General features: G+C 41.7%; 1 protein-coding gene across 1 annotated transcript in view; it reads left to right on the top strand.

Annotated features, from left to right (window-relative positions):
• The window catches only part of LOC132901261 (uncharacterized), a 68209-nt gene that overhangs the window by 32938 nt on the left and 22095 nt on the right, over positions 1–13176 (top strand). The window contains exon 10 of the mRNA XM_060943580.1: positions 5341–6486. Coding sequence (XP_060799563.1) covers positions 5341–6486 — 1146 coding nt within the window. The remainder of the gene's footprint in view (positions 1–5340; positions 6487–13176) is intronic.

Here is a 13176-nt window from a genome sequence, read left to right on the forward strand (position 1 = left end):
GGCACGAGAGGTGCCCGGGAACATGAATAATCGATATCAGCACTGGGGCACGTGAACATGCGTAACTTGGCTGACAGTCTTTCCAACAAGCACTGTTTGGTCAGATCAATCCCACAGTCCAAAGACATGCAGGTTAGGTTAACTGGTGGCTCTAAATTGACTGGAGGTGTGAATGTGAGTGTGAACGGTTGTGTGTCTCTGTGTGTCGCCCTGTGATGATCTGGTGACTTGTCCAGGGTGAACCCCGCTTCTCACCCATAGTCAGCTGGGATAGGATCCAGCTTACCCACGACCCTGCACAGGATAAGCAGCTACAGAGAATGGATGGATGGTCAGATCAATTAATCACTTCAGAATCCTGTTCCTAAGAGAGAGAGAGAGAGAGAGAGATGTGTTCATTGCTTACTGAAAGGAATAGAAAATGTAAAGTAAATACATGCATGGGTTGGTAGCTTGTAATATTGAGAGCCTGTAAGAAAAGTTTCAGGCATGTTTGACCATTTATAAGAAAGCTGTGAGCGTTTTTGTATCGCTGCTCTAATGCCACCAGGAGGCCGCCATGTTGCCTGTTGGAAGGGCGATGCGTGACGTCATTTGGGCGCAAGGCTGAGTGTAGCTCTTCAGTACTGAAGGAGCAAAGCGAAAGGTCTGCTAAGGTGAGAATGTCGATTTTTTCACTATACATCTGAAATAGTGTATTAATGAGCTGCAACCCTGACTTTTGGACAAACCTGAACTCTTTACCTGTAAAACGAGGCTGAAACTGCGTTATACTATTCGTTAGCATGCTTAGCATGCTCTCAACTCATTCATGAAAAACTTCATCAAGATGTCCCCAAGCTAGCCGACCGTAATTACCGTGGTAGACAGTCCAACTCCCGCAGCAACGCAGAAAGAGGGTAAACAAACACTGCTTTACTATACAGGATTCATCTGAACATTACAGCAGGATGCACTTGTACAAGAAAAGGCAGAAATATTGCCAGAAACCCCCGAGCTGCTGGTATGGGATGGATTTATCTGGTAAAATTCATACATGTAAAGGATACAGTATAAATAGCACTGAGGACAACACAAAGTATAAAATACACTTATTTCCAATGTGGTCCTCTTGATGACAGCAGGAAACAATAAAATATAACAGACAATAATAAACTGACAAAATTCTATAAACAATGATGAGTCATAAACAAAAATATGCTAACTGTAATTATCACAGAGTACAACTAGATTACAGAAATAGCACCAAAATGATTAAAAATTAGTTACACACACAAAACTGGGTTTGGAATTTACTCCATAAAATTTTTAAGAAACAGGTGAAACAGTTATCACGTGTTTGACGTCACTTACAATACACGGCCGTATTCGATAAAATGGACCACAGCGCCAGCGACATTTCTTCACTGATTTCCTCGAGTATTTTGGACAATGACACAAATAACGATGAGGATCATGATAAACAAGCATTACCGTATCAATTAGTTACACACAAGTGAACAATATTTATAGAGTTGTTTTAGTCAGTCATTACTGAGGCTTTTCTGAGAACACTGAATCAAAGCAAGACACCCAACAAACATCGAGCTGCTTAGCTGCATCAGCAATTATTACATTTATGCCCAAAGGAACTCAAAATAACATCACGCTTAATAAAAACTTAGGGAAGCCATAAAGTGTTTTCTTACCCTTTGAATTTCTCTTTTGCGGACTACTGACCGTGTTGTCTCATTTGTAAGCTTCAAGTCTTACTCGCTATGCGGAACTTCGTGTCTTGCACCCAAATGACGTCAGAATTGCCGGAAACGATCAGGGGGAATTTTCTGATTGGTTAAAATATTTTCAATGGTGGTATCCATGAAATCATCCATTCTGCATAGAAACTAGGGATAGACCGATTATCGGCCGGGCCGATTATCGGTGCCGATATTCGGCATTTAGACGCATATCGGTATCGGCCTTCTTTTTTAATCCGACGGCCGATAAGAGATCATTTTAAAATTGGGTTATTTTGGCTCTGATGCAGCCACGCCTCTCTATCTGCAGCCACTGATCTGGCTCGAGCATTGTCCCACCCACAGCACCATCTGATTGGTTACACAGCACGGGTAACAGCCAGTCAGTAGTGAAAGATCGCACACGGCGGAGAGGAGCAAGTTTTGCCAAGTGTAGAACCTCCGGAGAGCAGATTGATGTTTCGAAGGTAAGTTAAGGCAGCAGACTCCCGAAATTGTAATAAACATCCCAGTCCTCTACAACTCACAACTACTAGTAACGTTACTGTGAGCCCAATAACGTTATATAAACATAAGCGGCAGCTTTGCTGCTCGCAGTCCCTCCAGACGTGTCTGTTAATCACTTGAAACAAGGTTGCTGATAATATCGATATGGAAATAGTCCGTGATGTGTGTGTGAGTGAGTGAGAGTGTGTGAGAGCTACAGTCTATGAGTGAGAGGGAGAGAGTGTAAAAAACCTAATGAACTCAATTCAGTCCAGCTTTATTGCAGGGAAGCACATAGAGGTGAAGGCTAATTAGCTTTTAGCATAACGTTAGCCCACCGGTCCGCTCTCTCCTCTGGCAGACGCTCAGCAAACTGTAACAATGCGGAGCCATGTCTGTTATGGTAGAGAATAGTGTGTGTGTCTGTGTGGGCCACATGAGAAGCTGCATAAACTGACAGCAAATCACCGTCTGTCTGACAGAAAACTGAAGGGCAATAATGACTGTTAAACTACCAAGTTATTTTACTTTACCTTTTTCTGTGTTGAGGGAGAGATCCCAAGCAGCAGAAAATGACATATTGTTAGATAAAGTGTGTCCTGATTGAAGAAGCTGTCTTTGATAGTTTCTTGTAGAGAGGAGCAGAATATTGCTGTTCAAGACTTAAGACATAATGCATCATAAAGCCTACATGAATGAACTGCATGGTGTTCAGGGATGAACAGTCTCTCCTATTGCTATTGTACTATTTTTTCAGCTATAGTAACATACATTGTTCGTAATGTAGCAGCCTAGTTTTGAATGACAGGGTCCCTGCTATCACATGTTGTTAAAATATAACATTTACATAATAAAATCAACTGCAGGTTTCCCAAATGCTGTAATAAATTAAGCACGATGAGTTGAGCACATGTCAGCATATGGCCCCACTTTTAACTCACTCTCTTTTTTTCAAACCCTTATTGCAGATGGATAGACCTAGGTTTAAGAGTGCAGTATGGATGTATTACACCCAGCCAACACCAGGGAAGGCAGTGTGTAATACATGCAATGAAGGTGTCAGCATGGGAGCAACAACGGGAAAAAACAAAAATACTTCAAACCTGTGGTCCCATCTTAGGATTCACCGCCCTGAGTTGTATGAAACGGCACAGAAGAAACAGGGATCTGAATCTCATCAGGATGAGGCAACTTCATCTCAGCCAACAATAGAGGACATGTTTCAGAAACAAAGAAAGTGGACACACTCCGATGACAGGTCGAAACTAATGGACAAACTAGTCATAGAGATGACAGTCACTGACAACCAACCGTTCATGGTGGTGTCTGATGTTGGCTTTAAAGTGCTGATGACACGTTTTTGACATCTTTGGTGATGTTTTATAACAAAAAGTAATTCCCGATGATCCATATATTAATTCACGAAGGCACCTATTTTACAAGTTATGATAAAAAACGCGGCTATTTGGGCAAATTTGATGGGGCTGCAGCACCCAGGAGACGAATGAGGAGGAGGGGCTATATGACATCAGCGAAAGAATCTTCCTCCTAACTTACCAGTTTGTTGTTGATGCGACAGGTGTTCAGTTTATCATTATTAGTATTATAATTATACATTATTATACATTATATATATATATATATATATATATATATATATATATATATATATATATATATATATATATATATATATATATATATAGTTATAGTTATTATGCCTTCGCGTTGTGTTGCCAGCTTTTGCTCCAAAACCCACAAGGATGGGGTAAGTTTATTCAAGCTTCCCAGAGATCCCGAGCTGCATGCGAAGTGGGTGAAGCAAGTCAGGCGCACTCGTGACAAGTGGGAGCCCTCACCAACATCCATCCTGTGCTCTGAACACTTCGATTTGGATTGTTTTGACACCCTTCCCAGCTTAAAAGAATCTCTTGGGTGTTCAGTTCAGCACAAACGTGTGTTGCTACCATCAGCAGTGCCTACAGTATTCCGGAGTGGGTCTACTAGTAGCTGTGCCGGATCCAGCAGTCGCCTGGGACAAGGCGACTCCTCCAAAGACAGTCCTCCTGTCAGAACATGTGTTGAGAAACGACATAAGATAAAGGTACGTAGAGCTATAGAGTGCTCCAACATGATGCTAAAAATAGTAACCATGCAGTCTGCACGGCCATCTTGGAAGTGACTCACTCCAGAGCACTCATAGAGTGCACATCATAGAGTACACATTCATGATAATCATAAATGTAATCGTAACGTCGGCGTGATATCAGTCATGTATTTGCTTGTGAAACCTTGCGGCTTTCATGTAACTGCCGCCTAGCAACGAGAGGCAAAGGGTAAAGAGGGTAGGCTATCATAGATTCTATTTGGAAGAGATCAATACATGATTGCTTAAAAATTAGGTATTTTAACAATTTGCATCTGTTTTGTGATTATCGTGACACTTGTGTGTTATATAGAACTGTATGTCTTATCAGCACATCGAGGATCTTCCACCGGAGGCTTTAGCAAGTACTCGTAGCAACACTACACTTTACCCTTTGCCATGCGTTGTTAGGGAACGGTAGCAAGTACCCCGATGACCGACTTCAAGAATATGTAGAAAAAATTTAGAAATTATACTTTCCAAAAGTCATTTGAGCTTAGTGTATTGCATTTCCATTTATATTGTAGGTTCTTGCTGATGTTTTTGCGGAGTATGACGCAGCTGCTGAATCAGAAGCTGCAGAGTTTGTATGTACTAGTTGTGAACATTCACATTATTATCAATCTCATTTATTTAAAATCAGATAAAATCATGCCATCATGATCACTGCTTAAAGTACCAGTATTTGGTTGTTCTTTTGCTCAGAACTGTGATGCCAGCTGCCAAGTAGACCGGCGTTTTCATGCGCCATTTCCATTGAGTAGAACAGCCAGTGAACCGCAGCGTGTTCTTCCGCTGACATCATAGCATGGCCGCGAGCCACGGACCCAGTTTTCTTGCGCTGTGCAATTAAAAGTTGGATATTCGCATAACAACAGCTTCTTTTCACGTAATTATAACAGAAATCTAACATGTTTGCCATGTTGTATAGTTTATTTAAGAAATTGCATAGAGTCATGTTCGTGTCATCAGCCCTTTAAGTGCCTGATGGCTGCAGCAGAGCCACGATATGCTCTGAAAAGTGACAAGTATTACCGAACTGAAAAGCTGCAAGAAGTTCACCACAAGGTTGTGGACAAGATCAAAGCCCTGATTCAACCTGACAATGCTGGCTACTCTCTCTCCTTCACCACAGACTGCTGGTCTGGTGTGACAGAGTCTCTCATGAGCCTGACATGCCATTTCATTGATGCTAAATGGATAAGAAAGCAGGTCGTTTTAAACACAAGAGCGATGCATGGGTCCCACACTGGGGAATACCTGAAAGAGACATTCCTCAGTATGCTTGAGGACTGGAAGATAAGCAAAGACCTTGTAGCATTAGTGCTTCGAGACAGCGGAGCAAATATTGTCAATGGAACGAGGCTCGCTGAACTCCCAGACCTCAGCTGCACATTGCACACCTTGCAACTTGTGGTGAATGATGGTCTGTCAAGTCAAAGAGCCATCACAGATGTCATCGCAATACTTAAGAAGTGTGCCACACATTTCCACCACTCCATTCTGGCCAAACAGCGTTTGCGAGACATTCAGAGAGAACTTGGCCTGCCAGAGCACAACATAATCCAGGCTGTTCCAACGAGGTGGAACTCAACGCTTCACATGCTCCAAAGAATGCTGGAGCAAAAGTGTGCGATTACCATCTACTGTGGTGAACATGGAGGATTTGCAGGTCCCAGTGCCCACCAGTGGGACCTTGTGTCCAATTTAATTGAAACTCTTCTCCCAATAGAGGAAGTGACACTTCAGGTGAGCCACAGCAACTCATCAGCATCCTGCATCATTCCATGCCTGACTGTGCTGAAGATGCTACTTCAAGATGATGAGGGGCCCTCCACAAAAGGCATCAGAACGCTCAGGCAAGCCATGAGGGAGAGCCTGGACAAGCGTTTCTCAAAAGTAGAAGACACAAAAACTGTGGTGCTGGCTTGTTTCTTAGATCCTCGTTATAAGAGTCACGCATTCTCCTCTGCCACAACATTGAGCAAGGCTAAAGAATGGTTAAAAGAGGAAGAGGACGCTGCCACACAACAGACCACTCGAGAGGAGCATGCTGCCGCAGAAGGAGCCAGTATGGAGGAGCAGGCTGCTGCAGAGGAGGCCAGTGTGGAGGAGCAGGCAGCTGCATATGGGACAATTTGTCCACAATCAAGATGACAAAAATCAAATGAAAAAGAAAAAAAAAAAAACATATGTCTCATGCAGAATATCAGGCTGATATTGATTGAACACACAGAATAACCACAGAGTGATAATATTATAAATTATAAAACAAGAACCGTCTGAGGGTTTAGAACAAAAACAAAACCATCAACAAAGATCCCTAGAGGGCTGGAGCGAAGAGATCAGACCTGATACTAGTAGTATGTACGATTTTTTTTTAGAGAGACAATATCAATGTCATCCCAAGTGTCATCCCGAGAATTAAGGAGGCGTGCGAGAGCGCGACCTACATTATCAAAAGAGGATGTGACACGAACTTCGAGATTCTTAGTAGAACAGAGAATAAATAGTCATATGTTAATCTAATTATCTATTAAATTACTGATTAAATGAATGTAATGGGTCTGTAAATTTTGCAACATCTGTTTAACTTGATGTGACGAGTGCAAGATCAATGGGTGAGACAAAACCAATTTTTCCGCATCTAAAACCATCAAAGCACATGCGGAGACAGCCCCCAGACACGCAGGTAAGCCTTGAGCAACAATGTCTAATGTTTTAATGTGTTGGATAAAAACGCACAATGATGCATTGCCCCCCCCTCATGTTCCCCAGAGGCCGTGCCCCGGTGCCCACAGGCACAGAGGTGGAAGGGCTTGAAGTGAGCAGGTGACCCAGGGGCGGAACAAAGGGTGCTTCTGAGGGAGTGATAAGCGACCACCATAGCGTCAGTCCAGGTCAAAGGATGTTGCAGTGGAGGAGGTTTTGTGTCTAGAATGACAGCCTTGAGAAAGTTCAAAACTTCAAAAGTTCAAATACTTAAGTGTCCATACAATATTGCAGCTTGGTTCTGGAAACCTTAAAGCCCTTATGCACCAGATGTACTCAGCAGACACCAGAACACACAGACCACAGAGTCCTGAGGGAGGGAGAAGGTCACAGAGCACGTTATGAATTACAGCTGAAAAAAAACAGCAGGAGAGTCAAATGAAACCTTGAGTCCAAACGCTATCTCCTCATGTGCGTGGAAAAAAAGGCAGAACAGAGATCATTAATGGCAGGAACCTGTGATATTACAGAAGAAACAATCAATTCATACGTAAATCTTGTGTAAAGTGTCTCACCACGCCTTGCTCGAGAAGAGACTGTAGGATGACATGGATCCAGAGAGAGAGGTATTGCTTATTATAAACAGGATGCACATGAATAGTTTCATGTCAATTTAAGTTCCAGGTTGCAGTGCAACAAAACGCGGAAAGGTTCAAGGACAATGAGTACTTATACAAGCCAATGCATCATAATCATGATAATTTATGAAGTTTTTTTCTTAATGGTTAAACAAAGATAAACCCAAGTCTCCGATTTATAAACAAAAAGTTATTCAAGTAAACATTTGTTAACTATTTCTTGCTGAAAAAAAAAATTATGGTTAACTAAATACATTAAAAACCTATCCATTCCATATCCTCTGTGGTTTTTAAAGGCAAAAGTATGGAGGTTTAAAACTCAGCAAACAGTTAATCAGAGCATTTCATATCAATAGTTCGAAATTAGGAGGAACATGTTTAAGCTTAGCCTCATAAGTAGCAATAAGTTTAAAGAAAGATAAGGAGATAAACAGGGCAAATTGAAATGACAAACAATTTCACTGAATGTAATTTGAATAAAACTGAATAGCTGATAAGCACTCTTTTGTTGGATTCGATATGTGACAGAGACTCAAAATACATTTTTAATTCAATTAACAGTATTAATGAGAATTGGTTGTCTGTCTTGGACATTTTGACTTTATGTATATGGAATTTACCTAATAATATAAAGAGATTACTTATTAAATTTATTATTGTGAGACAGTGCCAAAAATAATGATTTTCTCTGCCCATTGCAGATTTCTGTGGCTGTCCTTGCCTGCTATTCTTGCATGAGTTGTTTATATTATAGCTATCTGTAACAGTCTGGGAGCCCTTATCTCAATGTTCACTGAGAAAAGAGACAAAGCATATTGCTATGGAACAATTATTCAAAATATTATTTATAATAATAGGACGACAATTATTCAAAAAATGTCAAAAATGAAGTAAAAAGCGGGTTAGCTCACGGTTGAACTAATTTCATGCTTCCCAGGCAAGGTAAGTCCACATTTCGCTAAAACGCATCAGAAACAGGAGTCTCATCTCATCTCATTATCTCTAGCCGCTTTATCCTTCTACAGGGTCGCAGGCAAGCTGGAGCCTATCCCAGCTGACTACGGGCGAAAGGCGGGGTACACCCTGGACAAGTCGCCAGGTCATCACAGGGCTGACACATAGACACAGACAACCATTCACACTCACATTCACACCTACGCTCAATTTAGAGTCCCCAGTTAACCTAACCTGCATGTCTTTGGACTGTGGGGGAAACCGGAGCACCCGGAGGAAACCCACGCGGACACGGGGAGAACATGCAAACTCCACACAGAAAGGCCCTCGCCGGCCCCGGGGCTCGAACCCAGGACCTTCTTGCTGTGAGGCGACAGCACTAACCACTACACCACCGTGCCGCCCAGAAACAGGAGTATATAGGATATTTAAAGGTTAGAATTACATATGATTAATAAAAATACCACTACACCAGCGGCGGTGAGAGCGCCGAATCCTAACCACTAGACCACTACACGATCAGTTTAAAATGTTTTAGATCAACATTAAACATTAGGTTAAACATTAAACTTTTCGGCATTTCCATTCACACGTAGGGTAAATATATTTGATGCCTTTTATTATGCCTTTAAACAGGAAGTGGTATAATACTCAATATCTTAAAAATGATTCCTGATAAATATCTTCAAATCTGAAAGTGATATTTGATTTGGCTGAATTAATCAAACTCTAAGCCTTAAATATATTTCTTCTGTTTTTACCATGTCTGTTTAATTTAATTGAATGTTTTAAAAATGGTTTTTGTGTTGTATTTGCTTGTACAGTTATTTCATTATTTAAGGTCTGAACGCATAGAATTACTGCCCAAATCTGATGAGACGAGAGTTTTGCTCTAAAGAGCTGCTTTTTTCTTTTATCCAGTGCGCATGCCCAGTTCACAAGCATCATGGGAACTGGAGTTCTCATGCTATTAACAATTTTGAAAACTTCGTATCCATCATTTATAAGATCTAGACATGAAACTGCATTAATAGCTGCACTATTAATTATTAAAACGCATTAATAGTCTTGTAGAGTGCCCGCGGACCACTCGTGACTTTCCTGATAACTTTCCAGTTACAAGTTTCAGACTATCAGCACACAATATAAAATAAAATACAGATGATCTACTCACCAAACGCTGAAACTAATTGATTAAGAAGCAGATTTTTCCTCTGATGATGTTAAGGGAAGAGGATCTCTTCTCTTGGATTTCTAACAGTGATGCGATTCACAAACGATTCGGATCTTCTTCGGGACGAAACATAAATGACTCGATCGAGCGAATCGATACAGACGCTGCATTTGTTGAGTTCATGCACACGTAATGGGTTGAGGAAAGTTCATGCTTTAATTTCATGCAGCATGAGAGTGTGATTATTGTTTACAATTTGAAAACAGGAATACAAATAAGGTTTCCGTAGTTTCTGAAGAATCAAGAGCGAATCAAGTATAAATTGATTCACACGCATGCGAGTTTGTTCTAAAGAATCGATTCAGTGAAGCTTTCGTTGAGATTAAAATGCACAATATACAGAATGTCCGTATTTTATACGGATTTGATTCAATAAACATAGTATACGGGCGTACAAATAGTTATACGGATTCTTTTTAACAAAAAAAACACTTCAATATTTATTTAGAGCTATAATCAATTCCCACAATGATAAAAGAGCACATAACATTTACACTTTGTGGTTTTTTTGTCAAACATTGAAGCTTTGTATTCATTCTTAAAGTTTATTAAATAAAAAGTACCTGGGATATATCATTGTTAATTATCATTCAAATTTTAGGTAAATCATTTTAATTGCGGGCGGCACGGTGGTGTAGTGGTTAGCGCTGTCGCCTCACAGCAAGAAGGTCCTGGGTTCGAGCCCCGGGGCCGGCGAGGGCCCTTCTGTGTGGAGTTTGCATGTTCTCCCCGTGTCCGCGTGGGTTTCCTCCGGGTGCTCCGGTTTCCCCCACAGTCCAAAGACATGCAGGTTAGGTTAACTGGTGACTCTAAATTGACCGTAGGTGTGAATGTGAGTGTGAATGGTTGCCTGTGTCTATGTGTCAGCCCTGTGATGACCTGGCGACTTGTCCAGGGTGTACCCCGCCTTTCGCCCGTAGTCAGCTGGGATAGGCTCCAGCTTGCCTGCGACCCTGTAGAAGGATAAAGCGGCTACAGATAATGAGATGAGATGAGATGAGATTTTAATTGCATCTTATAAGGATTTTATAAAGGAAATAAGGATTTTGGAAGTTGGTTATAGGTTTGATTGACCAAAGGTTTGACATTTATGCACACCAGGAACACAGTTCTAACTGTTCATGTCCAGAGTACTGATTTGTTGTTTCATTATTTTGTGCATATCCAGTAATGCCTTATATAAATGCTAAAACAATTAAAGAGACATTACACAGCTCCCAGAGATTGCAAATACCTGGATGAGGATAAATCAAAACTGAGCCAGCCAAATTGTCTAGAATCTGTGTAGAATGCTAAACCACATCCAATCCCGTGGGTTTTTTTCTCGGGGTCCGGGTACCTTAATACAATAATACAATTAATATAATACAATTAATATAATGCAATTAATATAATACAATTTTTCCCCCCATGGTGGCTGCACGAAGGAATCAAAGATTAAAAGCGCGCTCTTCCCATGACAGCTCTTTCACTTCACGAGGCTCACCGTCCCGTAAACAAATTACGAGGTTTACCAGTCTTCCCGTGGCTCTACCAGCCCCGTCTCGTCCCGTAAACAAGAGTCTAAAAAGTCTACGAGGTTCCCCAAAACGTCCCGTGCCTCTACACGAGGTTTACCAACCTGAATTGGGTCTTTCTTTTTTGAAATTACTACCAACCAGGCAGAAGTCTAACCAATCATTTATAAATTAAAATTAAAATAATTTACTCACCTGGTTGGCAGTATCGCACTTCTGACACCAAATTGTTGGGGTTCACCCAGAAAGAGACCCCGAGATTCCTTCGTGAGTCCCCTCGGATCGGGGACGAATGATAGAACGAGAGAAACAGACAAGGGAACACCTGAGTTGTTCACATGCCAGTTTATTCGCACAGTCACTTCGTCAAAGATGAAAGATTACAAACACCTTTTATAACAAATCATAATCTCTCCAAACGGCTATTGTGTCTGTCAAATGTGTGTGTTTGTATGTGACCTCAGAGAGGGGTGTGTGTGTGTGTGTGTGTGTTTATGGGAGGGTGTGAGTGAGTGACATCATTTTGATATCTGTGTCTATGTGCTAGGTCAGCAAATCACATCTTAATTCCATATGTATGTGTGTGTGAATGAAACAGTTTTATTCAGTCAGTGGGTGAAACTAATACTCTGGCGACTTCCCTGTGTTGATTTACAGTGCGTAAATGCCAAAATCGCAGTAAAAAAAAATTACCGAGTTCATGTTGTTTTACCGTACGATAAGTCGGTATATCGAATATCGCGACCAGCCTACTCTCACCTAGTGAGGGGGAAAGGTATTGCTTGGTGATTGTTGATATATTCTCCAAGTGGATAGAAGTTTTCCATACAGCAAAAAAGGACTCATACGTGGTGGCCAAGGCCTATGGGATATAATTCCCCGATGGGGCATTCCAAGGAAGATTTCCAGTGATAATGGCACGCCATTTATAAGCCAGGCGTTAAAACAATGGGGTAATTATCTGGGAATAGACTTGAGACAACATTGTGCATACCACCCTGCTAATGGAGGAACGGTAGAATGGGACATTGAAAAATAAACTGAGCAAATGCTGTGCTGAAACAGGACTAGGGTGGACAAAGGTCCTACCCATAGTATTAATGCAGATGAGAATGAGAGAAAGACCAAAGCGTGGTTTGAGCCCCTTTGAGATATTGTTTGGAAGACCCCCAAACACAGGGATAGGTCCCATTACACCAGGATGCCCTGACCTTTCCTTATGTGATGTTGAATTACTGTGCAACCCTCTCTTCTTCTCCGAATAATATTCACAAATGGGTGAGATCAGCCTTACCAGTCCCGGCGCTGGGACCACTGCATGACCTGAAACCTGGTGATGGAGTGGTGATAAAGGACTTCAGAGGGACGAAGTGGAACAAGCCCAGGTGGACGGGACCATCCCAAGTGCTACTCACGACACAGTCAGCTGTAAAAGTGGACAATAGAGCTACGTGAGTACACGCCAGCCACTGCAGAAGAGTACCTGAACCAACAAACAAGCAGCACAAGGAGGCCCTGGTACAGGAAGGAGATTAAGACAGCATTCAAGAAGCCCTCAGGGGGCCTCGTCGCACCGTGAGTGGACACTCTGCTATCAAGAGCCCCTTAGGGGGACCAACGAACACGAACAACGACACATCGACACACACAGTCACATGACAGACTGTGCATTCCAACGCATTCTTCATTCTGTACCTAATTGTGAACCTCATACATGGTATAAGTAGTATTTGCTAGTCCGTCCAGTGACGGA

This window comes from Neoarius graeffei, chromosome 17 (genome assembly GCF_027579695.1).
Source record: "Neoarius graeffei isolate fNeoGra1 chromosome 17, fNeoGra1.pri, whole genome shotgun sequence".
Lineage (NCBI taxonomy): Eukaryota > Metazoa > Chordata > Actinopteri > Siluriformes > Ariidae > Neoarius > Neoarius graeffei.